Here is a 20441-nt window from a genome sequence, read left to right on the forward strand (position 1 = left end):
CCATGTCTAAGTTTGGTAAGTTTAGACTTTTGTCAGCGATTTTAGTTTGTAATGAGGGCGTTCTGAATGTTTGTACACCTGAGTTTGTCTTTTAAGCAGAGATCCGTCGGTGGATTAGGGGATTCCAACTCTCTGAGAATAATGAAGAGCTGTTTGGTATTAGAACTAGCTTGGTTCTATTGTACATCTCTCATTTGGTTCGAAGTATTTCTTCTTTATAAGAGGCAGTTAAGTTGATAAGGTTAGTTTTATTCTCAATAGATGGTGTCTGCTTCCTTTTTTTCGGTACGTAGGGATTTTACCTCTGGTGTGGACCAGGAGTTCAAGTGGCCTTTTGGTTTGCCGTTGCGCATTTTTAGAGGGTTGATAATGTCCAAGGCTTTTGTCATTGTTTCATTATAAACATCGACTAGCAGATTTCGGTCTGAGGAATTCTCTATAGCGTTTAAGATAGAAATCACATGAGGCATGATGGCGTCGGCAGTGATGTTCCATTTGTTCCTGTTGGGGCAAGGTGGCACTATTAGGTCGGGTTTGTTTTTAGGCGTAATGGCAGTGAGCATAAAAGAGAGAAGGAAGTGATCAGTCCATGGTTTAGGTTCAGAGGCAGTGATTACTGTATCGCAATTTAAGTCAGCTACCCAGTCTAATGCCTGCCCTTGTTATGTATCGGCTGTGTGACGTTTTGGTTAAAGCGGTATTCTGAGAGGGTGTTGGCTATAGTTGTGGCTTGGTGATCATTGGGGTCATTGTAACCAAGGTTGAAGTCTCCTAGTATTCAAGCATGGGAAGATGTTTTTGTATTATCCAACAGTAGCATTGTCATGTCTTCCTCGAAGGAACCAATGGGGCCTGGAGGTCTATTGTTAGGGTATGTGAGTCAGATACTGATAATTTGGGAGTGAGTACTTCGCAGGAGGAGAATGTGGGTGTAGAAGCTAGTCTTAGGTCTGTTTGTCTTGGATATGATAGCAGTTCCCCCTCCTCTAGACTCTGATCTATCAACTGTAATGATAGAGTAGTTATCACGTACAGCGAGCAGGAGTGAAGGCCCAGCAGCCGCATGCAGCCATGATTCAGTTATAGCCAGGAAATCAATGTTTTCGGCGGTGATGAGGTCGGCAAGATCTGTCGCATGGGCTACCATAGATCTGGTGTTTATTAGGCCGCCCTTAATAGTTTGGGTGGTGGCATCAGTGAGGATGGGATTCTGTTTGTGCTGTTTTGGTGTTCTTGTTGTGATTGTTCATCCTTTTGACATTATTTATGCTAGGGGCTACTAGGTTTTTGGTAGTGGTTGGTGGAAATAATTTGTGAAGAGCATTCAGTATAGGTTTGTAGTTAGTTGCAAGTCTGGACTGAAGTATTTTGTTTCTAGCTTTAGTGGTGCACGGTAGCCTACTAGTGGTAGACTGGGAGTGCTGGTCCTTAGGAAGCACAGAGGATGTAGGACGTTAATGTCCAATGCTGGGACTTTGTTTTGGATCTTGGGGTCTAGCCCTAGATTAGGTAGGAATTTAGTTGGTCTTATTAAAGTGTCTGAGTAGCTCTGTTTAAGCGCTGGTAGGAAAGGAGTAGCCCTAATTGTCGGGGTGTGGGTGGTTGGATTTGTTCATGGCTAGGCTGGGGTGGTATACAATCGTTAATGATGAGTAGACCTGGAAGGAGACCAGGAAGAATCCTAACAACAAAAACAATAGTGGTGGAAGGTCATACATATTGAGTCTAGGCAATAGTTACAAAAAAGAAAACATTGACTGAATATCTAGATGACTTCAGGGACGGTACCATGTGTAAGGCATGAAACATACTAGTGGTCACTCAAGGCACTGTGAGAGTCGATGAGGATTAGTAAACTGTGGCTAGTCCGGCAATCACTAGCTAAGCAACGTTAAGGAGATGCAGCAGTTGTTAGCTAAACACAAGGAAATGCAGCAATCATTAGCTAAACACCATTAAGGAAAAGCAGCAATCACTAGCTAATCCACGTTGAGACGATATAGCTCGCCAACTATCGAACAGTGTGCAACTTGGAATTTTTTATTACTAAGCCTTGTCGCATTCATTTAGACATTGTACGGCAGGGGCAGTGGAATGACAAACGGCTTCCATGTATCGGCTATGAGATAACATGCGCTAAAAACAAGACGAGGTAGGTATGTTGCAGCATATACACGGGCATAGCAGGTGAATTCCAAAATAGTGTTACAACCTCTTTTCACGAGGAGTCGGAGCTAGACATATAGCTACGGAATAACAGCAGAGGTTTGCAACGATTGGTACTCAAATACTATTTCGAAATGTGCCGTCACTCAGTACAGGCTCTGGGCGAGTTTGCAGACTCTATGGCTATAGACAGATGTGCATTCTACCTTGGCTATGTGGATGCAATTATAGCCTGTTTAAGTTCTCGCGGCGGCATAGTTCTCGGGGATAGGTGGTATGTTGAAATAGCACATCGAGTCGATAGTGGGTCAGTATAGAAGTATACACGTGGGAATAAAAGAAATGTGACAACGTATTAAGGCATACTTCTTACCCAATTGAGGGGGAGGAGGAGCAGGGTCCCTGGCTCCTCGGCTCAGACGACGATCGACAGGCGCAGACAGGTAGGGCCTTGTGCTGTGGGGGCCTTAGGCATGGGGGGGGGCGGCTTCCGCCTTCTGGTCCCCCTCACTGCCTTTAGGCACTGCTGGAGATGGTTGCTAGGCAACCATGTAAACAAAAAGCTATCTCTGGTGCGGTGGCAATTTTAGATGGGCTGCATCACGGCACGGCTGCTCCACGTGTGGGGGATTTTAGGAGCTGGCTGCAATCTGGCGAAAAAGTGGCAAAGGCTCAGCCCAATGGTCTTTTCACTTGGCGGGGACAAGGGGATGGTGGCTCCAGCAGCGGCTGGATGCTTCGGTGCAGCTCGCACAAAGTCAAGCTGCTCCTGTAGTTGACGGCTTTGAAGGTGGGAGATGAGGGCTATCTGCTCCTGCAGCTCCCACAGCGTCCTGCTCTCGACTATGTTGGTACGGTCGACCAACAAGGAAAACAAGCGCCCAGGGGCAGCAACACCAGCTGTCCTGGATCTCTATCTGGGCTGCGTTACAGCTTTTCCCTCCAGTGAGGCATGGGAACGCTGCCTGAGCTCCCTGGGACTGCTGCTGGACTTTGGGATGGTCAAACCACATGGGAGGTGGGCGTCCAAGGCAGGGGACATCACTCCTGACCATCCTGGAGCAAGGGTCTGGCTGCATTATGTGATGGGGGACCCTGCCTGGGCATCCTGGGACCGCTGTTGGACTTCTGGATGGTCCACCCACATTGTAGACAGGCACCCAAGACCAAGGGCAGAACTCCCAGCCGTCCTGGAGCTCTGGCTGGGTTGCGTTACAGCTTTTCCCTCCAGGGAGAGATGGGGACCTTGCCGTGGCTCCCAGGGCTTCCTGTTTTCCTTGGTGGCTGTGGTACTCCAGACCTAAATGTGTGGTTTGTTCAGAAGGCCAAATCCAGTCTTCCCCAGGGCGTTCGGTGTACCAGTGATTCGACTTTTCCCCTTTGCCCCCAGGTCGTGCACCCACACATGTGAGATAACGTTTTCATAGGGACACCTGTGCGACACTTTTTTGTGAAGGCAGTAACACCACCGCCATCCTCTCAACGCTCCTTGGCCAAGAAATCCCGAACGCAGAGATGAGTGCGCAACCCATCTCTGCTCACAAAGGAAGTCCACTGTGCTACATTACGTCATAGTGGACATGCCATGCCCCCGGTTGTCGTCAGCAGTCTGTGTAAAAGGGCAATGTGCTTAATGAAGGGTGAGTCAGTTATGGTTACCACCTCTCTTTCAGCTTAAATGAAATGGTACCATGTACTTTTATATGCTTAAGTGCCAGAGCAATGATCTTCTACCGCCATCCTGTTCCATGATGCTTGACAAATTTTCCTTGCAGTTTGTGATGAACCATATCTCTACCACAATGCTGATTGACTAATACCCCTGTCCCAATGTGCCTGCCCACTCTCACTGAACCCTTGGGCATAGAACAATATATCACTATTGGCACAGCAGAATGTGCTTGCTGAATGCCAGCCTAGCAGTGATGATGTGTGCAGAATGATTGCCATTCTCATTTGCAGAAACACCGGGCCTTTAGCAGCTGATGAAAATTACCAATTTCCACTGATAAATTACCAGTTGGCATGGTTATGTTCGCATCGCTGTACCAAAGTTGTACAAAAGTTACTTTTCGCTGATGGAAGTGCAATGACAAGTGTGGTCAGGGGAAAAAAACGTTTTACGATGGACTGCTAAAAAGAGCATGGATTACATGGTTCTCGCTTTACACTGCGTTATCTTCTCACCTTCCGCTCAGCAAGACTCCTTTTGCCATTTGCCAGTAGTACACCATGTGCATGAAAAGGTTTGATAGCAAACACACTCAGGAATTTACCTTTGGGAGAAGTGTGAGGCGGTGGTGGCCATATGCTTCCTCCCTGCTGGTTCGAACTGGGATTTGTGACAACTGTCTGGTCCAACGTCATTGCTGCATGGGCAATTGCTAAGTCAATACATCTCCCATGCTTTCTTTGTCCATGTCCTCCACCTTGTGTTCACCCATTTAATCAACCATTGCAAGCCTCTTTAGGCCTTTGTTTGGTGTGGAACAGAAGATCTGCTCATAGACTGCAAGTGCTTGATCCTTGCCACGCCACCAGTTGAAACCCAAAGCCAACACACTGGAATTCAGTCCTTAACATGCTATCTCGCACAAGGTGGCCTTTGCTAACCAATGTCTTTTCTCTGCAACGGCTGTTTAAAGAGGGCAGTGCTCTTTCATTAATGCTTTGTCCCTCCCAGATGCTGCCGGTGGTGTTTTGATTCAAATCGAATTCTCTGAAACAGTTTGAGAATATGGATTGGCTAGCAAGTCTGAACCACTATTGAGTTAACTGCTGTTAACTTTGCAGGCACATGCATACATTGTTGGAATAAAAGGGAATATGTTATAACTGTTGGTGTCATTCCTCGACATGAACTCTTGTGCCTCTAAGCCATCACACAACTTTCCTCTTGCAGAGGGTGCAAACCACAGTTCATTGTTCTTGCTAGATAGTCTTCCCTGCCTGCAGATGAAAATAGTTACTCAAGACCATGAGGCCAGGGTTCAGAATTTACACTCGCCACAAGCCATTGCCTAGTAAGAATTGTGTCTGTGTATAATGGAGGTGACAAGTGACTTTTAATGGATTTCAACTAGAGAGTATCACCTCTGGTATGGCTGATGGTGAAACGGGCAGTAATGCTTCCTTGTCCTTACAGAATTTGGCAAGGGCCTCCTGGGCTTTCCTTGTTCCTTGCACTATAGCAGGCAGAGCCTACACAACATGGCACATGTCCTCCTCAACTACCGGATGCTGACACACAGTTTAATGCTCCTCCTCTGAAAACTCCCTTCCATCCACTCCCTCTCCTTCTACCCTCCTCCTCCACCTTTTGAATTTTCACCACTTTTTTAGCTTCCTTCACTCATGCTAATTATCCACCACGTCCTCAGCCATGGACTTTTTCAAGTTAGCCATCTCATTCAGAATTTCACAGCGGTTCTGAGCAGTTGTTGCCATCTTTTTCTCGAGCAATCTCTTTGGCCTCCCTGACTGCTCTGGCATTTCAACAATCTGCTCCTGCTACATTCAGATTCTGCCACAAAAATACTGTCCCCTACAAAAGCTGCTAATCTCCACCTGTTCATTCCGATTTTTCAAGCAACCCAGACTGGTCATAGTGTTAACTTGACATTTTCCTCACTCCCAAGTTTCCATTGCACCAAAAAGCTAAACTGAACACAAATAATCATACAGAAAGTACAATCAACAGCAATGAAGGGAATGAACAGACAAAGGTAAAACATGAAAGAAAATGTGGGAGATTACAGAAAGAGTAAGGTTGGAAACAATGGGCAAGGGAAAACAATGTATGTTAAAGGGGAGTAAACTGCTGTTCGTCCTGATGAAGGCCTAGTCAAATTGAGGGGTGGTGAAGATTGAACCCCCTCATAAGAGGCTGAAACGCATCTCTGTGGACACGATTTTGTTTGTATAATGCACAGTGCATTAAAGGAAATATATGCAGGTCTGAGACAGAACACATGACATCTGAGAGTTAGTGTAGACTTTTATGTGGTTGCCGATGTCTTTTGGAAAGAAGAAAACACTGAAGTAGAGTATGAATAGTGTACATGGCCAAAGGAAAGGCATTTAGGCAACAAGTCCAGACCGAAGTCTGTGTAATAAGAAAAGTGAATTCATTGTTAAAAGTACTGTTAGTCATGAGTGTAATATCAGTTTTGAGCTTTTATGAGTCACTTTTACTAACCCCATCACTCATTTTTGTGATAAATAGCCCACTGAGAGTGGACTGGTGACTGTTATTTGATGCTATTGAGTTTCTTTAGACATTTTACATAATAAAAACATGCATTTATTGTGCATTAAACCATTCAGCAAAGAAATGTTCCTGCAGGTAAAATATGTTCTGAATGGAGTATTACTGAGATAGAGAGATGATGATAGATGTTTGGTTGGAGTCACGATAAACCCATATGTCTCCCACAGGTGTTATTTCTTCTACAATGGAGGACAGTTGGACACTATAGGGGCAAGACCTGTATACAAGGGGCTGTAGTATGCCGATCCCGTTCTGAAAGTTTTAATGTGACTGCACATCTTTAGCACATCCTGTTGGTGCAGGCATATCTCAAAACTTAAACAAATATATATTATTTCCCTTTGTTTCCGTACTTCCCTCTTATATCAAAGATACTACCGATTTTCTGTGCAGAATAGAAGACATTCCCTGGGAAACAGAAAACTTAATGGCAACAATGGATGTTGTTTCTTTATACACATCCATTGGGCATGAGAACGGAAAAACAGCATGTTTACACTATCTGAACACCAAATCTTTTAACTTTTTGAAACACAATGAGATGGTCATGCAAATGATTGACCTATGCCTTACGAACAACGTCTTCCTTTTTAATGATGAGTATTTCAAGCAGGTACAGGGGACGGCAATGGGAACGATCTTTGCGCCTTCGTACGTTATTCTGATGAAGGGGGCATGGGAAGAGCTTGAGGCATGGTCAGACTGCAATCAGGAATACACACAGAATGTGGTTTTATGGCTCAGATATATCGACAATCTATTTGTCATCTGGAAAGCGACTGCAAAGGGCTGGTTAGAGTATGTCAAGAAATTGAACAAAAACACACAAAAAAAATAAGATTTACTGAAACTCACAGTCGGACACTCATTACCTTCCTAGATGTAAATATTATAAATTTTCAACGAAAAAATAACCTGCAAGCTGCACAGGAAAAAGATTGGCTCTAATACTCCATTACATGCACATAGTGGACACCCCAAAAATTTGATCTGGAGTGTCCCCTATGGGGAATTCGTGAGACTAAGAAGGAACAACACCACCCTAGAGTCTTACGACTGAGAGAGCAAGATATCTGCCGCTGGTTTCAAACGGCAGATGTACCCAAAAAAAGTCATTGAGAGAGCCTTTCTGAAAGCTAGAGTAATTGAGAGACAAACTTTACTAGCTGGAAACAAAAACAAAGAAAAACCAGAAGGGGAAAAGAGTACACGTTTCATACTCACGTTTGATAGCCAGGCTAAAAGAATTAAACACATTCTGCAAAAACATTGGAGTATCCTGTTAGCTGACCCTGATTTAGCTGAAAGCCTCAAACCTCACCCAGAGGTCACCTTCAGAAGGAATAGATCTTTTAAAGATATCCTGGTCCAAAGTTTTATGACCAAAGAAGAGGAGAAGATATCTACAAACAGGCTAACAGCAAAAAAGAAAGGCTTCCATAAGTGTACACGCTGTAATGTCTGCAAATATGCAATTAATGGTGGAACATTTACACATCCCGTGACAGGACACATAGTACAGATCCAACAATGGATCACCTGTGAAACTGACTATGTAGTCTATGCCCTCACCTGTGCATGCCAGAAATGGTATATTGGCAGCACGAAGTGCAAGTTAAAAATCCGCATACAACAACATGTGCATGCCATTATACACAATGATGCAAATTATCCAATGGCAAAACACTTTTATGAATGCCACAACAAAGAAATAGACAGTTTCAGATTATTTGGCATATGCAAAATACAATTGGGCCCAAGGGGAGGCGATAAGGAGAAGCAGCTCAGACAAAAAGAAACAAGGTGTATATTGGACTTCGAAAGTAAACAGCCCAATGGGCACAACATTGACGAGGAACTGTACACCTTTCTGGGTTGCTAAAAATGCCCATGTGCCCTGCCCTATAATCGATGACAATAGAAAAACGTAGGTGAATACTATGTGTTTTATGGAATAAGTTTTAACTCATTTATCATTGTTTTCTTGATGTTGATTGGGTGATCTAAACAAAGGGTAAATGGAAAAACCTCTGACCCAGATGAATGTTGGGATATAACATCAAGTAGTTGTTTCAATGTTTTTTTTAACATTTTAGGTTCTTGGGATTTACTTGATTGCTTTTAGTACACTTGTGAATGAAATATAATTCTTAACAAAAAAACCTTCTCATGAGGCTTAGGAGGATAGAGATGAGGGGTAGATGGTCACACGCAGGTGTGAAGATGGTATAGTTGCATACATTGAGGTTCGTGTTCAGAAACAACATACAAATACTGTGGGGTGCCGAGCAAAAACCTGTGCTAGGAATAATGTATATGACTAGTACGTCATTATTACTTTGGTTATTGAAGACTAAAAAGTAGACAATGCCTATGCACTAAGCACTTTACAGAGACATTGTATAAAGAGAGTCTGGTTGGGGTTTCGAATATTGATAACGCACTAAGCACTTTATAAAGGCACTCCCTGCACACAATATGATTGGTTTTTAGAGAATGTACATAACTGTCACATATAGCATGTGACTGGGATACTTGAAAAGCTTGAAGCAATGTTTTTTTTTATAGATGGCCTCAATCTAAATGGAAAAAGTTTTTAAGGACAGACATTGGCCACCTAACACTAAAGTATTGCGGTATATGCCATTAAGACATAAACCCTGGCTTTTTAGATATACATTTGGTATTCTAATCTGGGAACATGATTTCTCCAGCATGGGGTCTGGCATGGATTCACATGCTCATGAATATTTCCCGTCGTCAGGCCGGGAATCCTCGGTAAAGAAAAAATCAGTATCCGTTTCGTTTCTGATCTGTCTTTCTTAGTAGTAACCAGTCACTGATCTCTGGGTCATACTGCCCCCAGCCAATGACTGCCCTCTACCTAAGCCCCTCCCCTGGCAGCCATCCTCAGATTTTTACCGCACGTTCAAGTGTTGGGAGTCCTTGTGCTTTAGCTCTCGAGCTTTAACTGCGTTTTCGCGCTTTTTCAGGAGATTTTTCTCATTTTTTCGGTTTAATCGAGCCTCAAGCTCCACCGTTTCTACTTCCGATAACGGGGACCCGTTTCGGAATTCTTCTACGCCCCTGAAGGGTGAAGGTTTCGTCGAGTTACGCTTCTTGGAGGATTCCAGAAGATCTGTGGCCTACCTCTACGCACATGGCCCAGGACAAGGGAAGCTCGACGCCCGGACCAAGCTGTTCAGGAGCTGCCCAGGATGCGGATTGCAAAATGTTTTCAAGGAGGACGAGCATTCAAGATGTCTCTACTGCCTTCATGAGGACAAGGCGCACGTGGAGAAGGACTGTGCGTTCTGCAAGAACCTGTCGGAACGGACCAAGCAAGATAGTCATTCCTGCCTCGCCGCCTGGCTGGAGAAGGGCACAGCAGGTGAGAAGGCGAAGAAAAAGTCTGAGCGGTTTTCCAAGTCCTGTGAGGGCGCCTCGGCGATGGGGTCCCAACAGAAGGCTGTTAGGCAGAAACCTGTGCAGTTCCATTTGGGAAAACTGCAAAATATTTAGGACTACAGGTGTTAGCAGTAAACCCACTTGGTAGCAGTCTGTACCACCCAGATTTACCTGGTAGCTGTGGCTGAGCAGTCAGACTTCCCTCAAGAAGAGTTAGGCAGTATGCAAAGTATACACAATAGGCACTCAGACACAATAGCACAAGCAAACACTGACCAGAGCTTTGGTATCAAAGTATATAATTATTTATTTAAAAACACACTGATTGAAACACTCCAGCACTCTTATTGTAAAACACTCTAACACAGTTACTATTATAATATATACAACTCTTATTCCTTATCAGACAAGTCTTAGTTAACACCACTTATTTCCAGACAGAGGTGAGTGCTTAACTATAGATGGCACTCCAATAACTTCATGAAAAAGGGAGGGAAAAAAAGACAGGATATGTGAAGATACACCACTTTAGGAACACTTTTAGCAAGGCAGAAGAGCAAAAGTCACTTGTGAGCCAAAGTCCATAGGCTGGGCCCACTCTTAGAGAGAGCAGAGCACAAATGCGCTCAAGATCACACAGTTAAACTAGGCTTTGAAAGTCTTGCAGAGAGTTCGAAAAGAGTTTAGAGAGGCTCAGAAAAGTTTAGCCAGGGTGTCCCAGGCTAACCCAGGTTCGAAAGCCGGGGGCTAAATCTACCCCGTACAGTCGGTGGCAAGGGAAGCCAGGCGGAACACGGTACCTTAAGTGGGAAGGATCCTCCAGCGGTGGCAGTTGTTCCTGGCAGCGGGTGCAAGTCTCGGCGTCGTCCAGAGGAAGAGAAGATCTCGACTTGGAGGAAAGATGAAGGTCGTTGCACTGCCAGGGAAGAAACCAGCCGCAGAGTTTTCCGGTTAAAGGTATTACCCTTTATTTCGCGGTCGTGGAAAAACATGGTATTCCGGTTGCCGTGATGCTTGGCACAGGCAAGGCGGCCGAGAGATGCATCGGGAAGGCGAAAAGACAGTGAAACTGGTTATCCCCACCAGTCAAAGGAAGAAGACTCTCCGGCGGGAGATCTCCTCTGTCGTTGGGAAAAGTGGTGAGACGGTTCAGCAGGGCTCCACCGGTGGTGTCGTCGTAGCAGGTCGGCTCAGCTTCTCCCTCGTCGGATTCTTAGGTCCTGTGGCGACTTCTGAAGTTCCAGTCCCCAAAGCCCTGCTTTTATGTAGAAAACCCCCATTAACTCAGCCTAGCTGTCACTCAAACATGCTGCGACTTGAGCCTAGGCAACTCAGTCCAGGGTGCCTAAATCCCCCTCCACCGCTCCTAAGTACCCCAGTCTGTGGAGAAGCCCGCCACAAAGTGGAACAAAGGGCTCGACTTGGGTTGGAGTCACAGAAGAGAACACAAACGCCATTTTAGAACCGAGTTTTGGCAAAAAATACCAACCAGAGAATTAAAAATAATTAAATAACCCGGCGGTATGTTCGAGGCTATCGTAATTAAATAAATAAATAAAGATATTAGCCTCGAACAATGGGAAAATCCCATAGAGAAATATTCGCGGTTGAATATAAAAAGTGGTATCCACTGCCACCAGCCAAAACTCGATCAGGGGGGGATGGAGACGTGCCCCCTCGACTAACAGACCCCGGGGCAATCAAATTGCCCCTGCCAGTACGTCCACAATATGATGGTTTGTACTGGTTCTGTTTAGAATTCAAGACTAGTAAAGTCAGTGGTGACTTTACATGCCCTGGGAGACAGTAGTCAGTCCCAGGGAATGGAGTCTATACTGGGGGGTCACTATGACACCCCTGTGTTACTGCACTGAGGGTGCTGTGTAACACACATCACAAAAACACATGAAGCCCTATGGAGTAAAAGACCCCATAGCCCATTAAACACATCTAGAGTCAAAGGAACACACTCAAATCATGTCCAAGAGTGAGGGTAAAAAGAGTCTCACTCTTGGCAGGAGAAAAAAATAAACCCCAAAAATCCAGCAAAGCTGCTGGGGGACTCACTAGGTTAGGAAATTCAGCCTAAACAGAGAATTCTCCCTAACAAAGGCCAAGTACTGCGAGTCCGCGGGCACCGGGAGCGCCGAAAGGTCGGGCTCCTCGGCTGCAGGCAGGGCGCGACTTCCCCGGCACGATCAACCATGAGCCAGCGCTCTGGTTCGGGGAAGAGGAGGTCCGAGAACCCGGTCAAGCTTCTGGAGCGGCCTCGGTCGATCTCGAAGGGAGCCGAGGGGGAGCGAGGCGATGACCCTCCCCCCAAAGCGAAGGCCCAGGACGCACCTAAGGTGGTGAGGGCCTTGATCCAACCGGCAAAGTCCTCTATCGAGGTTATCGCAGCGGCCCTGGCGAAGCCAGCAGAGGCTATGCCAGTGGAGGCGGCCTCGGGCCCAGAGTTTCCCTGCCACCGCGGAGGGAATCCTCTTTCCAGACCATCATTAAGACCCCCGTGAAGACCCCGGCGGAAAAAGAGGGGGCGGGGCGGTGGCCATTACGGACTCAGATTCAGCCTCCGAGGAGGATCCGGTGGAAACCGTGAAAGGCCTCAACGAGAGGTTCATAGGCCTTAACGAGAGGTTCAAGAAGGTTCGATCCCAGGGGAAGGTTCCCGCTGATGTGATCGAAGATAGCGACGATGGCGACGACAAGGGCCCAGTGGAGCAGCCATCCCGTCCGTCACAGCCATTACCCGAACCCCAGGATAGCTCGGCGGCCATTTTGTTGGCGATCCAATCCTTATGTACTGAGATAAGGACGAGGTTACCACGGACCCCGACGGAGGATCCAGAACCAGGCCTGTCGGGAAGCCCTCCGAACAAGCAGAGGAGAGTCCACCCTGCTCCGCCCTTCGTGCCCGCGAGGCATGTTGACCCCTCATCGCCCTCGCCGGACCCTCGGGAGGATACGGCGACGGATACAGCGACGGGGGACGGACGACGACGACGGCGGCGATGATACAACGGACATCCCGTCATTTGCCCCCCACCCCTGTGCCTCTCCGCCCGACGAAATTGGCTCTTTTCACGCCATGATAGCCAGGGCATCCGAGCTCTTCCAGCTCTGCCCTGAGGAACAGAAAAAGGAAGGTTTTCTTTACCAACGACGAGAGGCCAAGAGAAAGACGGTCCTTGCGGTGCCGTTGCTCAACGACATCTGGGACGAGGGGCTGGCTATCCTCAAGAACCCTTCCACGACACCCGCCAAGAGGGACAGGTACGAGAAGAAGTACTGGGTCCCCGATGCCGCCCCCTTGTGCCGCAGGGCCCAGCCCACGTCGGACTCTGTCATCTCGGCAGCGGCCAAGAAGAAAGCAGCGGGTGCGGCGGCTTCAACTTCCACTTCCCCACCGGACAGCGAGGGCAAGAAGTTGGACTCCATGGGACGACGAGTCATCTCGTCGGCGGCGACGACGATTAAGGCGGCCAATGCCTTAGCGATTGTGGCCCGTTACGACAGGGAGCTTTGGTTCAAGATAACTCCTCTGCTAGACTTCCTACCGGACGACAAGAGGGCGGAGGCCCTACAGATTCTGCAGGAAGGTGAGGTGGCGTCGGATCACGCCATAACGGTGGCAACGGACATTGCCGATACTGGATTTCACCAACTGGGCAACAGGGTTTGCCTCCGACAACGAGGATGGCTCAAGGCGACGGACTTTCGCCAGGACATCCAGACCAGAGTGTTGGACATGCCGTTCGACGGCAACAACCTGTTTGGAAAGACGGTGGATGAGTCCCTCCAGGCCATCAAGACAGACACGGAAACAGCCCGAGCCCTAGGAGCCCTTCAGCAACGGCAGCCTTTTCAGATCTCCGCGGGCAGACGGGGAGCTTCCAAGGGATCCAGCGGTGGCTCTTCTACTTACCGCCAGGCGGCCCGCTCCTCGTCCCAGGAGGCCTACAGAGGCCTGCGGCAAGCAAGGAGGGTCTCGCTGCCGTCGGCAAGGGGGCCAAGGCAGCAAGGCCTCTTCCAAGCAGGACTGAACCGGCTGTAGCGTCGGGCCCCCACTGTATCTCCCGATACACCAGAACTACAGGACGGGCGTCCTTGTGGTCTCATCGCCTGGTGAAGGAATTTATGAAGGGACTATTCCGATCGTTCCCACGGGTGAAGGCCCCTGCCCCGGCGTGGGAGCTCAACGTGGTGCTGACCAGGCTCATGGGGGCCCCATTTGAGCCTATGCATTCGGTGCCGTTGAAGTTCCTGTTGTGGAAGACAGCATTTCTCGTGGCCATCACCTCCGCACGACGAGTGGGAGGGATCCAGGCCCTATCTTGCAAGCCTCCATACTTTTCTTTTCACGACACGAGGGTGGTGCCGAGGACGCACCCCTCCTTTATGCCCAAGGTGCCGTCGGACTTCCACCTCAACGAGCCCTAGGTGTTGCCAGTTTTCTTCCCTTCATCTCCGGCAGAGAGCACTTTGCACTCACTGGATGTGGCTAGAGCGCTGAAGCTCTACGTGGACCGCACGAAGAGTTTTCGAAAGACATCACAGCTCTTTGTGAACTTTGGACCTGTGAATCAAGGGAAGGCTCTCCCGAAGGCTTCCATTTCCAGACGGCTCTCCGGCTGCATCATGCACTGTCACTGGTTGGCAAACCGACCGCTGCCCGGCCGTCCGAGAGCCCATTTGACCAGAGCGATCGCTGCTACCACGGCGTTCCTGTCTGGTGTGCCCCTGCTGGACATCTGCAGGGCTGCTACGTGGAGGTCGACGCACACCTTCACAAGATTCTACTGCGTTGATCGGGACTCCAGGGAGGAGTCCAGGGTCAGTCAAGCAGTGGTGCGCAACCTGTTCGCTTAAGGTGAGCCTGGTGAGGAGTTAAGAGATGCTTAATGTTGAGTTGTTGTATTGCTTAATGTTGAGCCTGTTGCCACCTCCCGTGGTTGTGCATGTGTATACTGCTATCTATTCTTATATTCATGAGCATGTGAATCCATACCAGAACCCATGCTGGAGAAGGAACAAGTTACTTACCTGTAACTGTTGTTCTCCAGCATGGGTCTGGCATGGATTCACATGCGAACCCTCCCTTCTTCCCCTCTGCGGCTCTTCACTTGGTCATACTGCCACTTTACGTGCTACCAAATCTGAGGAGGGCTGCCAGGGGAGGGGCTTAGGTAGAGGGCAGTCATTGGCTGGGGGCCGTATGACCCAGAGATCAGTGATTGGTTACTACTAAGAAAGACAGATCAGAAACTAAACTGATACTGATTTTTTTCTTTACCAAGGATTCCCGGCCTGACGACGGGGAATATTCATGAGCATGTGAATCCATGCCAGACCCATGCTGGAGAACAACAGTTACAGGTAAGTAACTTGTTCCATGCTGCTATTGCACTCGTCACTTTAAAGTTAAAAACCAATGCTGCTATTGCACTAAGCACTGTAAGAATCCGAATAAAAAGATGTGCATTTGACACTTTGTTTGAAAATAATACGCTGCTAAAAGAGCTAATTTAGCGTAAGCACCAAGCACTTTAGCACTGGGTATAACAAAAAAACCATGCCAGATGGGTCTGAGATGTCCAAATCTAATCAAAACAACCCGTAATATATGGGTACATTTATTGTATAATAAATATAGACATGATATTCCAAGATACTGGGAGGCAGAAAAGTCACACTGCTTAGGCATAAAAACCGAATATTATGTACCTAAAGTATCAACTACAAAAAACAATTGTGAATGCATGGAGTTTCGATGTGAAACCACACCAGGATAAGATGGCCGACACAGGATCCAAGTGTCATGCAAAAGGCAAAACTGGTCCTTTGTCTATTGTCATTCACACTGTTCCCCCTTCCTCTTTCCCCTTTGCCTCATGTTTTAAACGGTTCCACGGCAATGAGGCAAATTGTTGTGAGCAAGCAGTGAGTCAGCCGCGAAACGCGTTAACGCCTCAAATACGAGGAGTGTTGCACCTGGGAGGACCTACACTTTGGTCATTTTCTATTTTTGGAATGGATTTCCATTGTTTTTAAATGCGATGCATTTTTTTCCTGTGATTTAAATAAAGGAAGAACCGAAAAAAGAAAAACGTTGGTGTGGACCTAACTTCTTTCCATTTTGGGCCAGCATGGTACTGTGGAGAGTGCAGCTCGAACTCTCTACCTGAAGGTAGAATTGCCAATATATATATATTTATATATATATTCTTTATTAAAGCACATGGTATCAACAAACAATGTGTAGACAACATAACATCCAGCATGAATACAATTACAGACGTCAACAGGCACAGGAAAATAAGGAGACAAAGTCATACAACACTAAAGAAACTGGATGGAGACGCTGGCATAGACAGGTAGTCGATGGGTACAATGGGCATGCTGGGGAACCAAATCAAATAAACATGTAGTGCTTGCTTGAGGGTTTTCCGTAGAGCATAATAGGAAGGCATGAAAACACTGCCACACATCCTTGGGGTGGTGGCCCGTTAGTTGCAGGGACGTCCATTGATTCTCATCATTGACACAGGTGATGACTTGCAACCACTGCTTGTATATCTGAATTTTGGATTTAAGCCAGTAATATACACCTCAACGCTAGCAGTATACTAACCAGTTTACGCTTAGGTCCCGCTAGATCATAAAGCACATGAAATAGGCAGTGCATGGGGGTGGCCTCTAATCTGCCGTCGATCATATCTGCCAATGTAGCACATACCTCCTCCTAATACCCACCAAGTCTAGGACAGCTCCATACCATGTGGAAATAGCCAGCGTGATCCTCCCTACATCAGGGGCAACGGCCCAGGTTTGAGAGAATAGGTGCAGCTGAGCCAGTCTCAAGTGATACCTGTGCAACTCCTTATGCTGTATTAATCCGAATAGGGAATTGTAAGAAACCACCGGGGTTTGTATTCCCATATCCCCTCAGGTTTGTCAGTTATGCCAAATTCATATCTCATGCCCATTTGGACCGGTCCGCATCCAGAGGCGCCGGTACCCGACCCTAGGTCAAGCTGTATAAGGTTGAAACAATGCTTTGAGCGCTGTGCGCAGTCATAATGTACCCTAGTATGGGACTGTTCTCGGGCACCACCCCCCACAACCCTCCTGAATGCTCTATGCAGGCCAATGTATCGTAGCCACTGCGAGGACCTATGCTGCTCAACAGAGATATCATTCGCAGCCAGACAGTTCACATCCAGATACATGCTGCCCAAGGAGCTAAAATCACACTGCGCCCACCGTCTCTCCATGACATTATCCCCCCTGCGGAAGATCTGTTTATCAAAATGTGTTTGAAAGTGGTAGTGCCAAGGGCTAAGAAAGAAAACTGGAATCTCTGTGAAAGTAGTTTTTCCTAAGTCACTTGATCATAGACATAGTTGCGTACAAAGGCCATACTGTTTTTATGCAAAGCGCTGATGGACAATTGTACTGTACATGCACCTGCCTTTTTCCTCGACTTGTGATAAGCTTTTACATTTTTGCCTTAGACTCGTAAATTTACAAACGTACATCAGTCCACATGAACATAAAGAGGAGCTTTCCTGATATGATTTAGTTTATTAGTGCTATAACATGGAAATATCTTTCCTACATTCCTTACATTGCACACTGGGCATCCTGTATGACTAAAAAAGACCTTTGATGTAAAGGCCAGAATTGATCCATGTTGTCTGCTTCAACTTGTATTTCATGTAAAGTTTGATTCCTCCCAAACCCATTCTGAACACTTTCTTGACTCTTCTAGGTAATCATTTTATTTTTCACTGTAATGATTTTGTATGCTGATGATATGTTTAGGTTATGGCAACTTTTTGAGTTCCTGCTTGCCACTCACCCACCTCAACATTAAACCCCTACCACATATGGAGTCCAGTATACCTGGCCAAAAAAAGGGTTTGTCTGGGGCACAAAGCGTTCTGCTTCCACTTTTAAAAATGAGGAAATTTTGCATATATTTGCTTTGTGGCAGAATGGAAAACTTTAATTGAATAGTTGAAGGACCTTCTTTTAGATGGTGTTTTGCATACCTCATGTTCTTATTTACCTTTGTATTGGAACTTTAGAAAAGTAACAATGTTAACAGTTTGTTTTTTAATGTATAGGGATCTAACTGCTGAGGACCAGATTGCACTGCTGAAATCCAGTGTTATTGAGATAATCATGCTACGATCAAACCAGTCTTTTTCTATGGAAGACATGTCATGGACTTGTGGCAGCAATGACTTCAAGTATAAGGTCACTGATGTAACTGAAGGTAATAAACGTTTAAAATATTTTAGCTTGGCATTCTTATGTACATTGGAGTTCCTCACATTTCAGATTTCAGTCAGACCGAGAACAAAGTAGTCTAAAAGGTCTTCACCGCTTCGGTTTTAAGTACTGGAAGTTTCATTTTGTACATAATTTATTGACCCTTGCCCTAATGCTCTATTATGGTCCCAAGAATTGCAGTGAAGGCCTGCGATTCAGGTATACAGTGATGGTGATGGTAATTGTGTGCCGCTTTGTAGGAAGCGATGGAGCAAGGTGGTCTATCCAATCATGGTTGACTTAGGCAAGTTTTATATGCTGAAAACAAAGGCCCAATATAAACCTTTAGAGGTGAAAAGAGGAAATGAGAAACTGGAGGCTCAAGCACTTCCAAAGAAATGTGATGTGGGGAGTTTCCAAGGAGACAGCCGCAATACATCAAGAACAGATATTACTTTGATTATTGTGTCAGAAAATTGCAGTTTGTGAAGCATTCACAGGAGGGAGTGGAGCACAATGTGAGAAGCAGTGAGTGCCCACCCGGTGGGAGCATGTTGAAATAGGGCCAATAGAAGGCATTGATTCATGGGTTTGTATGGCACCAGCTTCAAAGAACCATGCAATGCTGAAATAACTCCATTGTAAGGGAGTCTTCTTGAAAAGGACTTCAGTTACTTCCTAAATGGGAATGGAATAGGAACCATCCTGGTGGTAGCAAGTTCCACATTTTTGGCCCAGTGGCAAAATGTTCAAGTTGCAAGCTACTATCCAGACATAAAACGTCACTCGCTCCTTCACTTTGCCACATGCAAAACATCACAACATTTCTTACTCGTCAAGAGTCAATTATTGCTCATCAATCACCAATGTCAAATTTTGAGGCCTGTATGGGTCCAACCGCTAGGAGGATTCACTCAATGTTATGCCACAGAAAACGCCCTGAGCCTCATGAGGAGTTTGGTGGTGTGGCCAAAAACGGTTCTAATGCAGTCGTAAGTTACCACTGCATTACCGCCACATTACTGCACTGCCGAACTATGGGTTTGGAGGGAAGGTGGGGGAAAATCCTCCAGCAAACTCCTGGAGGTAATTCAGCCACCTTACTGCGAGAAAACTGCCATTTCAGCAGAATTACCACCAGCGGTATTTCTGCCAAAATCCCCATCTGTAAATGGGGACTTACCCTGCCATACTGCCGCTTGTAATCTGCCGGTAATTCCGCTGGACCAAGTGGCGGTAACAGTAAATCCATTTGGTGGTATCTTGACAGATTTACCATGAGATACCACCAAATATGTAATGAGGCAGTCAGTCGTAAGGCCAGGTCTACAGTTTTTATGAAATTCTTTTTGGGGGCCTATGGCCGTCCATATCTCTCTCTCGCCTTCCTACAAACCTCCTCCCTAACCCAGGCATCTGTGAACCCGGTGTGTGGTATTCATTGTTGACCCCTACTGTCTAGGTTCTGCCTTATTCTAATGATATCCATAAACGCAGGCTCACTGACTACCTCAGGGTCTTCCTAACTTTCATTACTCTCGTCACAGATTAATGTTCAAGTTGGGAATTGGTTTGTGCCTTGCAATTGCCCTGTATGATTTACCTTTTGCAAGCCACGACCCCCGTTACCTTACCCTTCTACTCTGCCTGCCACCTCTCCTTTACGCCTCACCACCATCCTTCTGTCCCTTCGATGTGTCACGCCTCCTTTCTACTGGCCCCACCATTTTGATGTTGACTCTTCGCCCTTTCCTCCCACACTACTACTCCTCCCACACGATTGCTCCTCCTGCATCACCAGTACTAATACTACTAGTCTCACATTACTACTATTCTGCTCCCACGCTATAGCGCCTCCCACACCACCACTTCTACATCACTACTTAACCACCCTTCTTTCCCTCTGTGCCAGCCTCCTCAAATGTACACCCTGCACTACTTTTTCTACACACTCCTCTCTTTCTCACTCTTTCTCACTCTTTCTCTCTCCCTCCTAAGCCAAGTCCTTGCCTGATCCAAGACTTTTCTCTGCAAGCTGCTGCTTCCTCCTTCCTGTTGGTCTCTTGGTTCCCGTCCACCTCCTGCTATGACCTCTCCTGATAAACCTGCACTTCCTGTTTCCTGAATAGGTGTGCCTATCCTGGTGCTGGTTGGCCAGTTATCCCTAACCAACCTTCTTTCCTCTACCCCTCCCCGGGCATGTATCTGCAGGGAAAAGTTTTAAAAGGGGGATTAGCCTACATTCTCTGCGTGGGCTTGCCACTTGGCAGACTTAGCAGCATTGGAAAATCTGTATGAGTTTGTGCTTTGAATCCTGTTG

At 46.7% G+C, this 20441-nt stretch overlaps 1 protein-coding gene across 3 annotated transcripts in view; it reads left to right on the plus strand.

The window, feature by feature from the left end:
* VDR (vitamin D receptor) overlaps positions 1-20441 on the plus strand; it is a 621180-nt gene that overhangs the window by 476734 nt on the left and 124005 nt on the right. For all 3 annotated transcript variants that reach the window (XM_069653184.1, XM_069653183.1, XM_069653185.1), the window contains one exon: positions 17974-18125. In XM_069653184.1, coding sequence (XP_069509285.1) covers positions 17974-18125 — 152 coding nt within the window. The remainder of the gene's footprint in view (positions 1-17973; positions 18126-20441) is intronic.

This window comes from Ambystoma mexicanum, chromosome 3q (assembly GCF_040938575.1).
Source record: "Ambystoma mexicanum isolate Mex_15411 chromosome 3q, UKY_AmexF1_1, whole genome shotgun sequence".
Taxonomy (NCBI): Eukaryota; Metazoa; Chordata; class Amphibia; order Caudata; family Ambystomatidae; genus Ambystoma; species Ambystoma mexicanum.